General features: G+C 39.3%; 2 protein-coding genes across 6 annotated transcripts; both read left to right on the top strand.

Annotated features, from left to right (window-relative positions):
• Positions 1-1,365: 1,365 nt before the first annotated feature.
• LOC129584845 (ETS-related transcription factor Elf-3-like) lies at positions 1,366-14,543 on the top strand. Of its 5 annotated transcripts, none has more exons than XM_055477202.1 (13): positions 1,366-1,476; positions 1,784-2,070; positions 4,300-4,536; positions 7,558-7,743; positions 10,584-10,923; positions 11,359-11,616; positions 11,770-11,877; positions 12,004-12,213; positions 12,305-12,403; positions 12,627-12,725; positions 12,803-12,998; positions 13,347-13,474; positions 13,846-14,543. In XM_055477202.1, the coding sequence occupies exons 2-12, from the start codon at positions 1,930-1,932 to the stop codon at positions 13,456-13,458; spliced, it is 1,986 nt and encodes a 661-aa protein (XP_055333177.1). In that variant the 5' UTR covers positions 1,366-1,476; positions 1,784-1,929; the 3' UTR covers positions 13,459-13,474; positions 13,846-14,543. The 5 variants fall into 5 exon arrangements, with proteins under 5 accessions (XP_055333177.1, XP_055333186.1, XP_055333168.1 ...); XM_055477211.1 differs by lacking the exon at positions 1,366-1,476 and adding an exon at positions 1,477-1,493; XM_055477193.1 differs by lacking the exon at positions 1,366-1,476 and having other exon boundaries at positions 1,636-2,070.
• A 1,333-nt stretch (positions 14,544-15,876) lies between these two features.
• Positions 15,877-18,116, top strand: LOC129587048 (23 kDa integral membrane protein-like). Its single transcript, XM_055480628.1, has 5 exons — positions 15,877-16,132; positions 16,216-16,413; positions 17,130-17,312; positions 17,547-17,729; positions 17,792-18,116. Exons 1-5 carry the CDS (start codon positions 16,067-16,069, stop codon positions 17,873-17,875), a joined length of 714 nt encoding a protein of 237 aa, XP_055336603.1. The 5' UTR covers positions 15,877-16,066; the 3' UTR covers positions 17,876-18,116.
• Positions 18,117-19,408: the final 1,292 nt, after the last annotated feature.

Genomic DNA, 19,408 nt, shown 5'->3' with positions numbered 1-19,408 from the left:
TAATTAGTAACCGGCGAAACAACGGAAACCTTTTATAGCCGGCATATTGCAATTGATCCATGCACTTGGGTTGATTTCTAACTTATTTTTTTGCGAACACGTCCGCGTAAATTAACATGAATTGCTGGCCCCTTATAGCAGTTGTGTAATTTATTATTTTATTTTATAATACCATACGGGCCGGTTAATTGTTTTACTTTCTTTACTGCATGACAAAGTTCAATAAAAACTATTCGTTTTATACTACGCACCCTTTGCTATAAGGCTTGAGCATAAATGGGATTAAACTTGCGTAAAATCTTTTTTTGTTTACATCGTTGCATAATCAAATTAACAACCTTGTCAGCAGCAGCTGTGAGCTTGTGACTAATGTAAAATATGCCAAAACTTTACTTTCGATATTTTCTTTTGTGTAATTATAGTTTGCGAGTACATCGAACAGATTTATACCTACAGTGAGCATCCACAGTATACGTATCCATTCAATCAAGATTCCTGAACTTTGGAATACAATATTAATTTCTGGTGGAAGAAGGATGTAAGTAAAATGCTACCTCGTACTGCTCTTAGTAATCTGCAGATTCGCGCAAAAGTGTCACACTAAACAAACAACGAAACATGGTATGTTCGCGGGCACGTTAACGTTAGGCATAAGGTCAAGTTTGCACGCTTTGTACCATGTGTAGTATAAGACCATGTGATCAAGAGGTTAATACCCTCGTCGCCGACAATAATTTTGCAATTTTTTATCAGTTTTTAACGGTATGTCACAAAAGCACCTATTGCATTTTTCCCCGGTTAAAATTATTATAGACGATACAAACTTCTGATAAGTTTTTATGCATACAGGCATAGAACTTTGATCGATTAAAGCCCAAATAGCTGGATCACGTGCAAATTTTTTTGGGATATAATTACAATAACTAGTTAAATTAACGCCTGTCTACTAATCATAAGCGAAAAACTATGATTAAAATCCATAATGCATTATAAATCATTCAAAATTACAGCAGCGTATACGAAAGTTCTTCTGGTGCTACAATGGCCCGGCGATTGAACTTTTAGGAAGTGAAAGGTTAGGAATTATGTACTGGATGACCAAGCGAATTTGTCAAAATCTGTGCCGCGCTGTTGTTGTTGCCGATCCCCCGCACACTAACATCTCATCCTTGCATCGGTGTTAAGTAAATATTACCACTCTACCTTTAAAACTACATACCAGCATATTTTACGTAAAACATACCCAGTAACTACTCCTGAACTCAAGTAGTGTATGCCGTATTTTCAAACGGCGATACAGGCCAAAATGCGATGAACTTGAGTTTGCAACCGCAGCAGGTTTTCAAACTTGTACACTTAGTTGTCAACAGCCGCTGCATATGTATTGCAATTGCCGTCTATAACAACGACAACATCACCAGTACCACTACGCAAGTGTACACCGTGATCATCACTGTCGGCTGGACGGACTTGACCGTTAAGTATTGTCACGTGTACGTAGAACCTTATTAATTTTGTAGGCTAGGTAGGAACGTATGTGTATACCGAAAGTTATCAACCAATAATAACATCGTAGTTTTGTTTACCGCAGCATTACGTACATATTAAGTATGCGGGTATATCTGACTTTACTATGACCACTGACTAAAAAGTTCATCGCTCCTTATAATATCTCCATGATCCAGCTTAAATCGATACCTCTTTTATTTCCCATATCTTCATTGCAGTTTACCATTATTTAAATACAAGTACTAAATTTTGACACCAATCCTTTTGTTTTCAGTGGTCAGCCTCAACCGATGAACTTCTGGTGTTTAATACTGTCTTGACTTGGTTGCTTTCGTGCTGCAAGATGCGGTCATTGAGCTGCCAAATATACAATTGTGCCTTGTATTGACTGTGATTAGAATTTTGTAATTAAAATTAAAAATGAGCTCAAGAAGAGCAAGCTGTTTCACCTTATCTGGGAAGGAAAGTGCACTTTCTAAACTTCTATCCGCTCCTCCTCTTTCATCGCCGCAGATGAGCATCAGTGCCGGACGCCGGCATAGTATTCATTCGACCGTTTCCGTAAGTGAATCTGGGTAACTTGACGCAACTCTGGCTTTTGCGCATTTCTTCCCAATATCAATAAGTTCTACTGGTTACTACGCCACAATGGTACTAGTATGTATAATTGTAACCTGATGTCGAATTCAAAATTACTGAGGACCACACTGGTCAGGTCAGTTCGCGCAGCAGATATCGCTTTCCTGTCCGCACTTCGGTAAACAATTATTTCCAGGCTTATTCTAGGATAACACTAATTCATCTGAAACAAATTTGAGAAAAGTTACGGATCACAATAAAAACTGTTGATAGATATTTTTGAAAATTCAAGTGGAAATTATTTTCTTTAAGGTCTCGTATAGCTAATAGGAGTATAAATACTATGACCGCGCGCCAGTCACATATTTATTTATATGCTTGTATACATGTGCAGCCTGTGCACGCAGTTATACGAATACCACAAATCCACAGTACGTTGCGTTACTTACAATGTGATATTTGCAGGAAAGGGGGAATAATTTGACCCAGCAGTCTATATATGTTTCTAGTATTTTCTCTCTACCGACCGGAAAAATTTTATTACTTCCATTCATTCCATCTGTTTAAAAACTGTTTTTTTTGCATCAGATGAGTTTTGACGTTAGTTTTGAAGGTAATGTGCAAACGAAATGGGGTGATGATAGGTTATTAAACTGATATTTACAGATATAAACTTCAACACTGACGTATTTCGAAATCCTTAAAATTGCAACCTAAGCAAAAAGATTCCGTACATTTTTTTGCAGTGGTACATCAGTTTTACTGTTGTCCGCTTGTGTTATTTGATCCATCTTTACATGTCAATGAACTTTACAGCTTTCTAAATGCGGCGTGCATTTTATGAAATAACATTCGGATGTCTTGTAAAGTATTGCAGGTTGAGTATATATGTGCACGTATGAGTAAGTGCCCTTGGTATAGCTACTGGGCACTAACATGAAACTATGGACAGGAATAATCAGCTGTTCTATGCGGTTAATTTCTACCGTGAACGAGGTGCGCATCACCATAGTTATTATTATGGCTAATAAAAAATGTACATTCAGGCAGCAAATTGATTTTAGGTAATGGTCAAAATTGTTTAAAATCTTTCCGCTACAAAAATAATTTTCTCAAGCAAAATGTGCCGCTGTGAAGAGTACCACTCATTTGTGATGACCGTCTGTGGGAGCGTGAACATGAAATTTTTGCAGTAATACGTACGGTCGAAACGACAAATTACAATAATTATCAACTACTACAACTTCCAGATTAATGCTAACTCCATTCCTTTTCTGCTATTTAAAGCGATCTTTGTTGCACCACTAATTTAAATTTATCGAACGCTTTTCAACTGCGGTATCGTGTAATAAAGTCTGGTCATATACCAAAAATAGCAACTGTTGCGCACCGTCACCGAAGAATATCGGCTTTTGCTTACAAATCGGTGCACACCAACTTTGTTAAACGATAAACAATACAGGTTGATGCATTATTTATAGTATTTTCGTACACAACACCCTTGTGACTACTATTTTGGGAGAACACATATCAATTTTTACTGCTTATTATAATATGGTGATCCGTAACGTTATAAAAACCAGAGGACTCATACCTCTTCATTTCCTTTTTCGCTTCTCTTATTTGTAGCTAGAGTAGGATTTTGTAGAATTTGTTTGGTAAGTGACGATTTTGCGGTAAAGGGCAGTTACACGGAATGACCCTAATTAATCCATGTGTGTGCTAAAATGATCTTTTAAATTTAATGCCGACGACCGCGCTAATTAAATTATACATGCAAAAAGGTATGAGGAGAAAGGTTGGATTGCTCGTATTTTAATTTATACATTGTACTTGTTCGTATTCGTACTTTCACTCCTGATTCCTAATACGTATAATATTATCTATCTCACTGCATTGTTGCAATACTCTTGCAATAGTCCTGTGATCTGATTTTGTAGAATTCTGAATCTACATACAGTATCTACAGTATATAATATGTCTGCATATAAGTATAACAGTTACTGCTTATATATTGAGCATATATACAATAATTATTCTATCAAACTGAATTTACAATTGCCACTAATCCGGTACAATTCCCAAGCTGTTTAGATATTTCTTTTTCAAAGTAATAATTTTTATTCGATCAACAACAAACGATACATTTGAATCATTTTATAGTGTATCAGTACAGGCTGAATCTGGATTAAATTTGTTTCTTCTCCATAGGTTCCTATTCGCGAAGAACAGTCCATACTTGCGTCCAGTTGCCTTCCTTCGAATAATTCCCACGAAATGAAACCATTTCCTAACTACGATGTTGCCTCCCGTTGCGTACCGGCTTCGCCAGAATTTAGCTGTGATGCTCAAGGAAGCTCCCTACCATCCTTGTCGTCTTCATTGTCTTCCAATAAAGTATCCGTTTTTCCTTCCAGTCCACTGTCTGCCGGTACACAGCACTATCAGGTTAGTACAGTACTGATTACTGTAGCATGACCGCAATGAAAATAATATGGTTGGGAATAATAGACACTAGTACCTATTTAAGCAAACCGGCCCAACGTGATAAGTTTATCGATAGTAATTTACGTGGATATTATTTTTTCTACGAGTACATCATATGTTGCTCAAACCCAAAATCAAAACTGGGCGTCGATGTATATTGTTGTATAACATAAAGGTTTAGTTATTTACATCACTCAGTACCAAGTCATTTAAGTAGGTCTCTGTGCAGACCTGCTGTCTTAATTTGGTAACAAAGGATACCGTACGTATGCTGTGGTTCAGCAGTAAACCCAATATTACAGGGATTTCATATTCTCTATCATCACAGGATATAAAAAATCTTCACGGTTAGTATACATTTCCGGAGTTCAAAATTAATCAGTTTAGTATTGTAAATGTAATTCGCCTCACTACTATATCAGGACGGACTCTATAGAGTCGGTCCTGCTACTATGTATTGGATAGCAACAAGTTCACTGAGGGATCTTTCTTGTTTATAAATTTTGTTTTCAGCATTGCACAACTCTGCATAACCAGGTTTTTGGTATATTAAGCTTTATTTTATAATGCACTTATTCTCTGTGCCAATAAAAATCATCCGGATAATTTATTAACCATAGAAAACTTGTTGTTGTGATTAGGTCCACTCTGTAAATCCAAGTACAAACAGTTAATATGTACGAGTATATGTCCGCCATTCAGGGGATTTTGCTCGTACTTGTCCGAACATGCCATTAATCGAGTGCAGTCCAGAAGTTTCCCCACATTTTAATTTGTCAGGGCAGTTTTTGTCAGTGTTTTGACTAATTTGCAATATTTTACAAGAATCCATTTGTAGCAGACAGTGTGCAGCTTCTGTGGATGCCATTTGCCAATTAGATTACGTCAACATCTGCACCAGTGTAAACCGCTGGAAGCAAATTGGAGAACAGTTTAATCCGTATCCGCCAGTACCGCCACATATGCACTGCACTGTACAAAGAATATTGCAGCCTTCTCGTTGAATACGTAACCATGTGGTTTACATCTTTGGCGATTAGTTATGTATTACAGAACAAACATTAATTCCAAGCACGCTGTATATGTATTTATGATCCCTGCGCCAAGAGAGAATTTTTTACGCTTAATTTGGGTGGTAAAAGTGATACGTCGTATGAATACAGAAAGATTTTGGACCACAAACAGAGAGGTGTCACCCAATGAAGTGGAAACATACTAATCAATCCAAATTCTAGCTACACCAAGACACATTAATATGCTGCTCATTGAAAGTGAATGCTGGCTACCTCTGAAACGTAGCTGTACATCGTTGCGCTTGCGTTCGGTTTCCTTAAACAAAAAATCTGTCATTATGTCTCTTACGTAAATCATCAGTAACAAAAAATCTTAAATGTCTTAAGAGTCATGGTCGACTACCGGCTCGTTTAATCGGCATATCGTAAACCATTAGTAAAATAAAATATCAAAGTCAAAAATTTCAAGTAATAATGTAGTTTCCTTTTTGAAATATTTATACCGTAACAAAAACGGTGTAAAACAAAAACTTGGTTAATTATGCAGCCAATGCAATTCCACCTAAAAATTGGCTGTTGGTCAAAGCGGGATCGAATTAACGGATTCTCTGGATTGCCCTAAATACTTGAAGTATTCCTAGAAGTAATGGTCGGATTCACAGAATATGTACAAATTTTTTTAAGTATGTGTGTTTATCATGTCAATACCTCCGGTAACCATGCAGTCTGTTGTGAATAAGCACCGTCGTGAGCAGGTAATCGACCTCTGAAGAGCTTCGTAGTTTGTACGGCAATATTTATTTAGGCCGCATAATCCCGACTCGCGTTTTTTCATTCACGTACAGAACGTAACTGTAGCAAAATCTTTGCACTACAAATTAAACCATTTTTAATTTCACCATGAATGCAAATCAACTAAATTACTGCGGCACAGGTGGCGTATGCAAACTGTGTACAGTATGGCATACGCAGCTGGCGTACGAGGTCACGACAAAAATGCTGCGCCACTAGTTTTTCGCTTTTTGATAATTTTATTCATATGTAATTTTAAATTATTGTATTCAAAAACTGAAAAGGAATGTTATTATATTACAATGACTTACTCAATGTTATCATAATTATTATAATGAATTTTGTGATTTGTGCTCATGGTATCGATGTAGAAGACTATAATTATGACTGCCCTCCTCGTTACAGTACAGTACTATACAAGTTTCCCGACAATTCATTAAATTTAAAGCACTACTAGTACTGCTGCAACGGTATCAAGCTTACGCACCTATTGTTTTCAAAAGTAGGAGCAAACCAGGTATTTCAGTGATGCACAACAATTACGAAATCATAACAGTTATTAAACTACTACGCACTGTTTGACAGTGAACTTTTGCCAGCACCATACAACAGGCAGTGTACTACGAATACTCGTACGGGCTCTGCTAGGTGAATGGCCACCAGTCAGCTCGTTCTTTCGTCTGCTGGTAATGGCATTGAAAGTGGTTATGAATCACCTTGCAGCAGTGCAGCTGTTTTCTACTGTGTTGGTGCCGGTGGAAACAGTGGCACACTGAATTTATTCGCAATTTTGCTTTTGCTCAAGCCGGGCATTCGCTTGTATCGATATTAATTTTTGTTGCTTATCGGAACTGTAATCTGTACATATCCAGTCCTGCATGATGATCTTGTGCGTGTATTTTATGTAAACTGCAGTCTTTTGTGACGCCGTTGAAGGGAAGACACATGAGTTATACCTTTGGTTAGTCAGATGCTATCTTTTCCGAGGATTGTAAAACTCTGAAACGTTTTTGGCAGAACTTTTTGTGCACTGCAGATCAAAACGTTAAAATTTGCTTGCTATCAAGTACTTACCAAACATCCTTCCGAATCAGTGGCTAACAGACTATCAATCAGATTATCTTTAGTTTTTATAAGTATTGCTCCTGCATCAAGCGTTCTGTTTGCGCCATTGCAGGTATCCGTTGATCGTATTTCCCATTCACCTATTTTCAATCCCATATCCCACGATGGTAAAGGCAATCCGGAAATCTCTTATGACTTCGTGAATGGTTTACCGTCCCCTTTGACTCACATCAATAACCGTACTGCTCCAGTCGAGCCACTGTCCGAAACCTACAGCATTCCTGTTTCCAGTTGCCAGGTAGGCCATGTGTGTTGCACTGCATAGAGTGTGTTACAGTACATACTTATTTAACCATTTTACGCGTTACCTTCTTACGCTAATTTTGTTCATAACGTTAAATCGTTAAAAAATATGATGCGTCACTTAAAAAGTCATAGAGCGATTTATAACACTAAGATAGAAAGTAACAAGTTTTGAAATGAGAAGTGGTTGCACGATTATTTTCCGCACCGGGCACACCGGCACAATAATGACCGGTGAGATAACCATCTGTTTCTGTCAGCGAACGGGATGCGTTTGTGACGGTTCGACGCGATCCAGCTTGATCATGCCGCGCTTTCAGTTTCTTCTTCGATTATGAAAATTTATTTCGTCTATGGTGTGTGAACCTGTAACTGAAATCCCGTACGCTTAATTATAAAGTCCAGCCTTGATTATCGCATATATTGCCAATGCCAGAGTTGACTTTTCTATTCATTAGTGTCCACAAAAAGCGTTATCGCTGAATTTTCAGTACTTGTGCGGTTTTTTTAATCCGGGCTTTTTGGAAACTAGGGTAAGCAGAATCTTGACCGAAGTGCTGTTCCTAAGAGTTAAGTACAGTATGCGGAAACGATACGGGTTACCACTACCTGGTTGAATATATTGATGCAGGATTGTTGCCTATATCAACAATGAAGTGCCGCGCGTGGTTTATAAAAACCAGTTCGCACTGTACCGGAGTCAAAACAAACCGTATCTGTACGCTACGGCTTGGTCAGTGTGAATGCACTTTACATTTTTTTGCCGGTGTAATGCATCCGATTTCGCCGGTAATATGCAGAGTGTACTAGAAAATAGTTTATGCACTAAATTTTGAGCAAAATGTTGCTGAGATGGACAATTTTGCTCAGTTTAATCTGGTCTAGAAATTTTCTAGTGAGTTCATTCTGGGAAGGTCAAGTGCGATGTTTGGATTTTTTATCACTCACTGGCCGCCGATCGTAGATTTGTAGACGACTGTACCCTATGAATAAGGGAGTGAGATAATTTTAGCACGAAATGCTATTTTTAAAACCAGAAATACTGTTTACCTAAATTAGTGAAATTAAATTTCCTTACCAGCAGTGAGCAATCAAGAAAATGCTGCAGTGATAAGTAGGTAATGCAGTTTCTTTGTAGTCGGCACTTAGACATTATAATCTGTGTGAGAGTTTCACAAGAACATCAGTGAATGCAGACATAGGGTGCGAATTGTTTAATTTGGAGCTTTTAGCATCCCTTGTTTGACGGTACATAATTGCTTAAAACAGTCTTTATCGTTCAACCGTTTGGAAGCTCTAGACAAAGTAAACTGTGGACAAATTGTGTTTTTCTCTGCTTGATCCAGATTGCAATAGAAAGATAATTATGATTTCATGTGTAAATTAACAATAAGTGCAATATACGGAAGATGTGCCATTAGTTGTTGTTGTTGTTGTATAAGCTTGTTGTTGCTGTACAAACTGTTGTCGGGCAAAAACGGCCGCTACGTGTGTGTGCGAATCATCTACTCTACTACATAAAAATTGCATTTGCTAACCCATAGTCATTACCACAGCCGGTACACCGTAGGGAGAATTACTGCTCTTCCATATGTCGGTCGATGCCGGCTAATCAGGGCGAAGTCTGGACTCTGTAGGGCGTAGTAGTCGGTAAACTGCCAGAATTTTGAGTGGGAGTTTTGCAAGGGGGCGAGCTTGAAGCGAATGTTTTGGCGACTGACTGTCAATAAGATCCAGGTTTACGACTAGCTGCTTTGACTATTTGGAGTCAAAATTGTTTTGAAATGATCCGGCAGTAGTAATTAATGCAGGCAGGCATAAATTGTTTGGAGTTCGGATCGCAGCCAGTTAATGATTTACTGTCAGTTTTTCTGCCATTTTGACTACGTAACACCGAGTGGGCAATCAATGGCGATTTTGCCGATAAACTACCACGCCTGCGGCGCTGATCATGACAGGTGCTCGCTCTATCCGTGCCATTGTTCCGAGCAGATTCGATCGGTGTTTTTCGGATGCTGTGGTCCAAGTGTTGCATAAGATGCATCAAAATGCCACAAAAAGTATGCAGCGTCAAGGTCGTTTCTGTTAATAATAAGAAATCATGTGGATTTACAGGAGAATTCTCCGGTAGTCATGTTTGCAATTTGCATACAATTTTATCACCACGTACGTGCATTGGCTGCAGCGAAGACACGCAGACGTACGTCCTGTGTGTTCGAGTTTGACGCCGGTGCAGTTGATTATGATCGCTGAAGATCGTGCCCAATGGGACTGGGCAGCCTGCCCTCTGATCTGTCAAAGATAAGAATGCATGAGAACTGTTGTGATTTTTTTCTCTTTTTCTATGATTGCACATGCATCGGCGTCTGGGTGTCTGTGTGACGCAGGTTTAGCTACACCGCATCTTTGCATTATCTTACCGTACTTACTTGCGGTTAATTCACTCAACAGTAGTAGGTTTACGCGTTTGGAGAGAGTACCGTTTTTTTACCTTTTGTAAAAATTTCGGCTGTTATATTTTGCAACATCGGAAACTGTAACCTTTTGAATACTGAGCCAGGTAGTTTATGTTCATACTACTGACACAAAAAAGTTTCTGGTTGGGAAGGCGGTTCTCGTTTAGTCCCAGCGATTTGTTTGTTATTAAGTTTTTACGCACTCGCAGACTGTCGTAAGGTCATAACTGGTGGCAATCTAACACAGCACCATTAATAACAACCTTTTAATTCTATTGTGCTATGCATTAGTAATTTCCCATATTTATATTATATACCGAAGTAATGACCAACCGCTATCCTAGCTTGTCGTAGTGGATTTTTTTTTTATCTCTTTTAGGCTAATCAAAAAGATACAAAAATGCAGCGTGGACTCAGACCAGCGATGCAGAATCAACTGCCCGTTGTCGACATGTACGCACGCACGAATCCCAGCCACCTCTGGCAGGATATGGGAAAGCCATCCGTGCGCTTGGATCAGTGGATTGGACAGGCCAACCCGGTCTCGATGGCCCCTCCTTCTAGCGTTCCATATGCAGCATCGGTCCACAATAGCAGCTTCAACGGGATGATTTCTCGCAGTGCGCCTCCGTCTGGATTAACACAGTGCGCATTGTCTCCGACGCAGAACTCCCGTGCATATGCCCATCAAGGGATGCCGTATTCAGGGACATTGAATGGTTAGTGAAAAATGTATACTTTGTATTGTATGTATAACGACTTTAGCGCTTTATGTATAACGACAGTTCCCCGACTATTCAGAACATTATTGACAATGAGTAAATAACTTCGTAAACGCTAACGTTGTAAGGTAATTACTAATGAGGTACAGAACGTACGATACATAAGTTAAGTAACCGAATGTAAACGCATTAAATTTCTTTTTATGATGAAATCCTGAATTTGCCACGCAGCTAACATTGCGGGTATTGTTGTAATGTTCCTGCAGTGTTTCTGTAATTTCTCCCAACGTTTACAGCAGTAAATCGTTCTTACTTATCGGACAGTTTTTCCTGAAACGGTCCTATTTCTGAAGAAATAATATTTTGTGCTGACTCATTTAAATGGTTTGATTTGCTTCTCGTGCCCGCACACCATGTTTAACCAAATTGCAGATACCTCGGTCGCTGCAAGCGCCGACTACTCTGGCTGGCCTTTCCAGCATCCGGTTAACTGGACGCCGACGGACTGCATAGGCTTTTTTCGGTCTGTGGCAGAGGACAAAGGAATGAATCCGGACCAGGTGGACCTGCGGCCGTTTATCGGTGTCCCCGGCTCCATATTAATTCAAATGAATTCAATTTCTTTCCTGGAGAAGGATCCAATTAACGGTCTGATGTGGCATAGCGCCCTGTCACGGATTCTGGCTAAGCGTATGTTTCCTTTCTTATTCTGTCTGTACACTTCTAATTATTTCTTTACGCATAAATGTGGTATACTTTTTACCGTTTCACGGCTTTAATTAATCATAAATGTTAGTGAGTACTGCTAGTTGTCCTCATTTAAGTGAGTGTCTGCATTCACAGAGTCGGTTCAGTTCCCTGGGCCCGTGCTTACGCCCAAATCTGAACCTGTGGACATTCATTTCGAGACGGGCATGTTCCTCTCTTCAGCTCTAAATGGATCTCAGAATGGTAAAGAGTGGGTCTTTCTTTGCTGAACATTGCAGTAGCAATAAGCAATGAACGGACATCCGCAAATCAGCAAGACGTCTGCCGGGTGGACATGGGTTTCCTTATTTTGCGTTCTTTTTTTATCAGGTATTATCGACCAGGATTTGTCGGATTACATTCAAGAAAGTTACACTAGCGATGAGTTTGACGATATAGTCACGTTGGATAGCTTAAATATGGCTACTAATATGTATGGAAGTTGCCAACAACAATTCATGCCTGGTCCACCAGCAGCCATTGCTCAAAGCTACTGCCCGTCGGCCAGTCCAACGAGTGATGGTGTGGATTATAAGACAGGTGCGAGTGCTTTAAATCATCGAAAATAAGCAAACGTATTCTGAAGCTTGATGATACGTATTAGCAATTTAAAAAAATATGCCATTTCTAGATCTCGACGACGTGGACAGTAGCCGTAGCAGTTCCAACCAGTCCGTGTATACCGATATTGGCGGACGGGCCTGCAGCTATACTTCGGCTTCTCCCGTTGGTACGAAACAGGATAATTACAATACTTCATATTTTAGAGTAATAAACAAATTAATTTCATGGAAAGTTGTAATCGTGGAATTTTTGGCAAACGAATAAGTGAACCATAATCATATTCTCATTGATGTTTGTGATAGAAGTATGTATCGCTGTATCCGATATGCACCGGTAAGCAGTTTCCCCAGTGGTGTACTAGTACTGTAATATCAGTAATTCTTTTTTAGAATGGGCGAGCGTAGGGACGGAAGCGCGGTTGAATGCCCGGGGAAAAATCCAAAAGAATGGGAAGGAGAAGAGTGGGAAAAGCACGCGTAGCAAGCATGGTAATTCCACCCTTGGTTTGTTGTTAACGATGTCCCATGTCTGTGTACTTAACACTGAACTTGAGATGCTCCTGTAGGCACACGCGGTAACCATCTTTGGGAATTCATCCGGGACCTTTTAAAAAGCACAAAATTCAATCCTAAGATTGTGAAATGGGAGAACAAGGAGGAAGGCGTTTTCCGGTTCGTAGAATCGGAGGCGGTCGCGAAAATGTGGGGAAGCAAAAAGTGCAACCCGCGCATGACGTACGAAAAGCTGAGCCGGGCGATGAGGTATGGGCGTTGTACTATTGTGACCATTGTGGAAAATGTAATTCTCAAATGGCTTGCTCTGCGGAGCTTCTGACATGTAATCGTCCCTTGTAATTAACAGCAAAATTTTGTGACGTAAAATTTGACAGCATCTTTGTTGTGTACCTTGTCTTAACACCTTTTGGAGCTTTCTTAACGTGAGATGCATAACTTTGATGCGCTCAATCGGCAGCGCAAGTTGCACTTTTCTCGGTTATGGGCTCACTGACTAAAAAGTAAAAGAATTTCGGTGATGGGGTTTTTTCTCTCCTATGGCATTACTGGTGTGCACGATACCTTACTTGCATGTCGTTTTTCACTTCTATTTAGGACCTACTATGGTAGTGAGATTCTGCAACCGGTTCCGAAAAATGGCCGATATCCAAAGAAATTGGTTTATAAGTTCGGGCCGAAGGCAACAGGCTGGCATGATCCAGAGTAACTAATTTGCGATAATGGTGGGTTTCCCTGTTCTTCTTCTTTGTGTAGCATTTTTAAGGTCATAATGACCACTGTGTAACATGGGTGTATCGAACAACGTCAGTATGCAATTGTCTTGCATTGTGCATGTCAAGGCTATGGTGGATTTGATGCTTTTTCCTTTTCTTCTGCTTCACTCTTTCGCGGTGTGGGAATGTTTACGGCATTTAAAACTTCGTGACTCTTTTTATACGAGTATCTTGATGATATCTATTATCGCTTAGTAAATCTGAATCGTGCTCGTGATGTGAATTGTGCGCTGCTTCTCCAGGATAATATTAGGTCTAACACGCTTCGCTTTGAAGTACCTAAATGCGACACCATATTCACAAACCATACTGGTTGTTAGATATTATTACAAAAGCCAAATCCTTCTGCCGGTGATTGGGCGCCGGTTGGTGTACAAGTTCGGACCAAAGGCTACTGGATGGCGGGATTGATGTAAAATTTCTTGCGGGCAACTTTCGGTTTCCGTGTCCGGAAACCGTCGGACAGTGATCATACTTCCGGTGCAACACATTTCCGATCTGGCCGTATGAATGCTCCATTTTTTGTTCAAGTTCCTATTGTTGCCCTGCTTTGGGTTATTTGTTGTGCAAAGATGCCACATTGGTCTTCTCAGCAGAGCCGTTCCCTCTGCCACCAAACAGATGTCTTTATACAAAGTTGCGGATGTTTTGCCGTTGTGCGTCACAGATGCTATTGGTTATTATTGTTCGTGTTCACAGATATCTACTATTATGCTTGGTTAAAGTTTTAGAGCAGTTTTATCTTCCGTTGATTTTTTCCTTTTGTTGAGTTGAAATGCTTTTGCAGCTGTTTTCAGTTGTGTTTACTTTTGTTTTCGTATATTGCGAGATAGATTCTGATAACACTGTATTCTGCACTCAGCCGCACTGTAAATTAGAGTTTTATCTTGTTATAAACCTTCTGTTGTCTGAATTGTTAAGGATTCGATGTTGTAAAATGGCCATAATGAAAGCATTCTTCCGAAAGCTGAAACCGAGACAAATGAAAGTTGTAATATTTCCTGTTAAATGATTAAATGCATTTTGCGCGAACCGTAAACGACGTATACAAATAAAAGTGAACACCGTTAATTACTCAGATTCGTGAAAAAACATTTTTAAAAAGTACATTGTAAGATCAAGTCTGGATGAACTTTAAGAAGAACCTCGCCCAGATAAGCACACCCAACGCTCTTCCCCGAACTGACTAAAAATTTTAGTCAGTTCGGGAAAGCTTCATCCCGGACCTGCATTTTAGTCTAAAATGCAGGTCCGGGATTAAACTTATTGGTGCTGTTTCGTTGCTATAATACAAATTAAACGCACTTCAAACTCTGCTTATGCCGGCATTAATAAAGTATCATCTCCCTGATGTTTTTTGCTAAATTGTTGCCTCTGACAGTTCTTCGATTGCACCAATCTGAAGATTTCTTAAACGTACACTTTGTATGGCAGAGATTTGCCTTTGCGCTAATACAGAGTTCAGACTGATGCAGTTACCACCAATATAAAGAAATAACAGCGCAGCAATTATATTAACGTGACACAAAAATCTAACAAGGCAAAAGAATATGGCTGAGGCGGTAGATGCGACATTATTATTCTGTTGTTGCCTGTCGTATTAACTATGAATGCCATTAGAGCCGGTGGTACAAAATTAAAGCTGTCTTTTGACTGTATGGTTTGTTATAATATGGTTTGTTAATTCTAGATCTATTCTTCCGTTATCATTTTCTTAAGTGCAATGCTTGACTCAGTAATAAGTAATAACACTTGCCCAAAAGAAAATTAAAAAGACAAGTTTTGTATTGCTTCAGCATCCAAAGGTAAGCGTTAACTGTTAATGTAACCGTACAGTTTACTGTTTCGCATGTTCGAATTTATAATCATGTAAAATTAAATACTTATGTTAGGTAAGATTTCCAATTAAAGGTCAATCTCAGTAGCGTACACCTTTCTCCCTTTTCAGCTAGTGCAGGTGGGCGCATCGCTTTGTCAAGAAGTAAAATTGTTGGTCAAGTAAAAAATAAACTTTTGTTGGCAAAATACAATGTATTTGCAAACTTGGCGCACACATTTGCGGCATTCATTATGCAGTACCTATTGCACTAAGTCATACCATAACTGCTAGATTTGTGTGGTCGCAGTTGCATTTTCCACGATTCTTGTATCAGGTAAACAAACGGCTATCGTAGATCGGTGACTGTGTGCAGTGTGTGTACCATTTACCTGTTACACCGATTACGGCAGGCATAGGTCTGCTGGTTCGATCCTAAACATGGCAATACAAACATGGAAATGTTTTATCGCGTTTATGGGGACGAATAAAGTATGATAACGATAAGGCGCATATTTCACCTAGTGAGTAAGAGCATTTTTGCCATATTACTCTCACTTTCTGCGGACAAGGTGCTGCAACTACCTGACTGATTTAGGGTACCCTGTGATTGTCAATTGTACGTATTCTATCCGCTACTATCCAGCATTTTTATTCAAAAAAGGTTTACCTGACGATCCTATAACAATTTTGAGTAGCTAAGAAAGTGGGAACGAGCTGTAAACATGGCGAAAGAACAGCTGTATACAATATCCAAATTCATTCTGTTTTTTCTGGATGTCCTATATGGCGTAAGTGTCCTGTATCCACAACAAGACAAAGGTCATTTATCAAATGCAGCATTCTTATTACGGCACTCAATTGACATTTTTAGATGTTCGGGATTATTGTGTTTGGCCTGGCTACCTGGATTATCGCGGATTATTATCAGGGAACGTATGTATCATGGCTGCGGTTGTCGGAAGTGCAAGTCGGTGCGGCGTTATTACTGACAACGGGAATCTTCTTGTTCTGCACGTCGATTATCGGATGTTTCGCGATGGGACAAAAGAATCCAAACTTAATGACGGCAGTAAGATTGCCACTTTACCACTAGAAGCACTGTTAATTTCAAGCAATAGAATGATTAGAAGTCGCGATTTAGTTCGCTTTAATCTATCCAAAACGCTGCTTCGGTAATCGCATTTTTAGCCACAAGTTGGGCTTACATTTCGGTGTTTCTCAATATTTTCTTGTTAGTGAGCCGATGTGGCGGCTACAGTAGGATTTCAAAAAGTTGGAATTGCAGGTTTGAACTCTGAAGCAATTTTAACCATGAAAAGTAAATGCGCCAGTAATTTCGCCATAATAAAAATTTTTCTCACGTTCTCCTGTCTGAAATCCTTGTCTCGTTTTCAAAATTCAGCTTAAAAGCCATCGATAAAATAGCATTCTGCTACTGAACCTTCAAGAAACTGTGATTTTAAAACCCAAGTTTCATTTTGCGAAGATGGATAAGCAGTGCAACAGACACTGAAGAAAAGTAGATATCGTTTTCGATAGCACTGTTGCTTTCGTAAGGTTTGTTGCCGTGTTCCGCTTACTTCCGATTTGTTACGCTGTATTGTACAATACATGCGAATATGGGCGGATTAGCATACTATATGTTATAAGTATAGATTTAATATTGCGCTTGTGCTTTATAATGTTTACCAGAATATATGTTTATAAATGTGTAACATCGTTTTGATATTTCGCAACAACGTATTGAAGAGTAGTATTGAAAATAAACAATGGCTCTTTTTGCAGTTTTTTGCATGCATTATCATCACCTGCATTATATCACTGGCTGGCGCAGCGTACACCTTCTCACGGACAAAAAGCATTCAGGAAACTATTGATTATCACATCGACAGAATGGTACGCGAATATGATAACCGGGGCCCGGAACAGGACCAAGCGGCTACATTTATGGACATGATCCAGAAACATGTACGTGTTCAGTTCGAATACAAACACAAAATCCCGAATACATTTCCATCTTTGTTATTTGTTGAATACAAATAAATTAAGAGAACACAACATACTGCACGTATTATAGATACCTAAATTCATACGGTCCAGTTCTTTGTGTAGTGTATGTAGATAGTATACAGAGAGTTCCTGATACGGTACATATTATTATGTTTGCATGACGTTGTTACATCCCAGCTTGCACATTTTCAGTTATTCTGCTGCGGTGGTGAGTCAGCCAATGATTATCGTATTCGGGATGTGCCAGAATCCTGCAAACGCCCGTGGCTATCGGGAATGAGCCAGGTGTGGGGCTGCAAGGAAGTCGCAAAGCGATGGTTGGACTATAATCTGGACGCTGTAGCCGGGATCGGCATATTTATCTGCATCATTCTGGTAAGATAAATCGGCACTACTGGCGACCGTAATGATTATCGTTATGTTGTTTTATCTTGCAGTCATTCGGCGCTTTAGCGAGCTGGATCATGCGAGGTCATTACATCCAGGAGAAAGAAGGCAAAGTGACCACTAATGCGTATTGATCGGCTGCGCATTCTTTTAACCAAATAACTACAAGATGCTGCTGAATTGCGTCGATTTCTGTATTACAATATCGAAGCTCTACCTGAGCTCGATTTTCGAAGTGAAGAATTTTTTGTAAAGATAGGAGCGACAAAATACTTTGAATGCAACAAGCGAAGTCGCTATAACGTTTTTTTATGGATATTTGTAGAACGTAGGTCATACTTATGGTAGGTTCGCAATGAAGTTGGCTGAACCCAATACACGTATTTATATAGGTATAAAGGTATAATATTATATAATTATTATTATTTTGTACATCAAGCGTATTACTAGTACATATATACGTGAAAAATATGTTGATACTTCATAGGTAATGGCTACTCGCTCTGAATAATTACGTAGGCGATGTACTAGCTTATCGATGTACGTTTTTCTCAGCTTTTTATTTACTCTTTACTATCTGAATAAAATTGCTGTTTATCTAAGATTAGTCAGAGCCCAAAGTGATAGTTAGTCACTTAACAACCACACTTTGGGCAAGGACTTACTACTGATAACGAGAACAGTAACTGTTCCCATACAACACGAGTTGCACCTGGCATATGTTATATCATAATATTACTAAACTGAGAGGTATCCAATCGAGCTTGCACCTTGTACGATGACGTCACGGTAGATAACCTGCACCATGCGTCGGAGTAAGCAACCCCTGCGGGTCTGGTACTTTTCAGAACTCTCAAATTCATACAACTTGTTCGTACTATGGCTCAAAAAATGGAGGAAAAAATTTTAAGTTTGTCTATGCGAAAGCTGGCGAGTAGAAAGGTATCAAGAAAGCGAAAACTTCACGATTTTGTAATGCTTGTTTAGCATTGAGGTCTACGAGGCAGCTTGCCATAGACATCAATGCTAAACAAAAACTACTTCAGTTGATCAAAAATCTAACTGTTTGGTTGTTTTAATTGACTGATTAGAGTTCTGGATGTTCTGTTTTGATTAAGTGATTACATTTTAATTGTTTTGATTTGATCACAATGATAAAAATCAATATTTTTGTTTACCGTAGAGGTCTATGGCAAACAGCCTCAGTGCTAAACCTGAATTACATAAATCGCAAACGTTTCGTTTCCCTGATAACTTTTTACTAGCCAACTTTCGCTTCACAAACTTGAATTTTTTTCCTCCATTTTTTGAGCCATAGTACGAACAAGTTGTATGAATTTGGGAGTTTCGAAAAGTGCCAAACCCGCAGGGGTTGCCCACTCAGACGCACAGTGCAGGTGCGCTGCCGTGACGTCATGTTAGTCGATTGGATACCTCTGTGTTTAGTAATATTATGGTTATATGCGACTTCGGCACGATTTCTCCTGGATTATTCCGACCATGAGTCGGTATTGATAGGTTTGGTGACAACTATTGTAATGAGTCGAGTGTACTGTGCGAGCGCATAATCGCATATTGCTTGTGCTGACTTTACCAGTAGCAATATTGATAATAATTTAATTTACCGTACGTGGGACGATAGTGATTATCCTTTACATATCGTCGAA

Source organism: Paramacrobiotus metropolitanus, unplaced genomic scaffold, assembly GCF_019649055.1.
Source record: "Paramacrobiotus metropolitanus isolate TYO unplaced genomic scaffold, Prichtersi_v1.0 Parri_scaffold0000002, whole genome shotgun sequence".
NCBI classification, from domain to species: domain Eukaryota; kingdom Metazoa; phylum Tardigrada; class Eutardigrada; order Parachela; family Macrobiotidae; genus Paramacrobiotus; species Paramacrobiotus metropolitanus.
The sequence above is the reverse complement of the archived record's forward strand: the minus strand, read 5'-3'. Positions and strand labels throughout refer to the sequence as shown.

Coding starts and splice junctions, on each gene's coding strand:
- LOC129587048 (XM_055480628.1), top strand. CDS start 16,067: ATGGCGAAAGAACAGCTGTATACAATATCCAAATTCATTCTGTTTTTT. Junction 16,133..16,215: donor TTCTGGATGTCCTATATGGC/GTAAGTGTCCTG, acceptor TGACATTTTTAG/ATGTTCGGGATTATTGTGTT. Junction 16,414..17,129: donor ATCCAAACTTAATGACGGCA/GTAAGATTGCCA, acceptor CTCTTTTTGCAG/TTTTTTGCATGCATTATCAT.
- LOC129584845 (XM_055477202.1), top strand. CDS start 1,930: ATGAGCTCAAGAAGAGCAAGCTGTTTCACCTTATCTGGGAAGGAAAGT. Junction 12,214..12,304: donor TGGTGTGGATTATAAGACAG/GTGCGAGTGCTT, acceptor TGCCATTTCTAG/ATCTCGACGACGTGGACAGT. Junction 12,404..12,626: donor TACTTCGGCTTCTCCCGTTG/GTACGAAACAGG, acceptor ATTCTTTTTTAG/AATGGGCGAGCGTAGGGACG.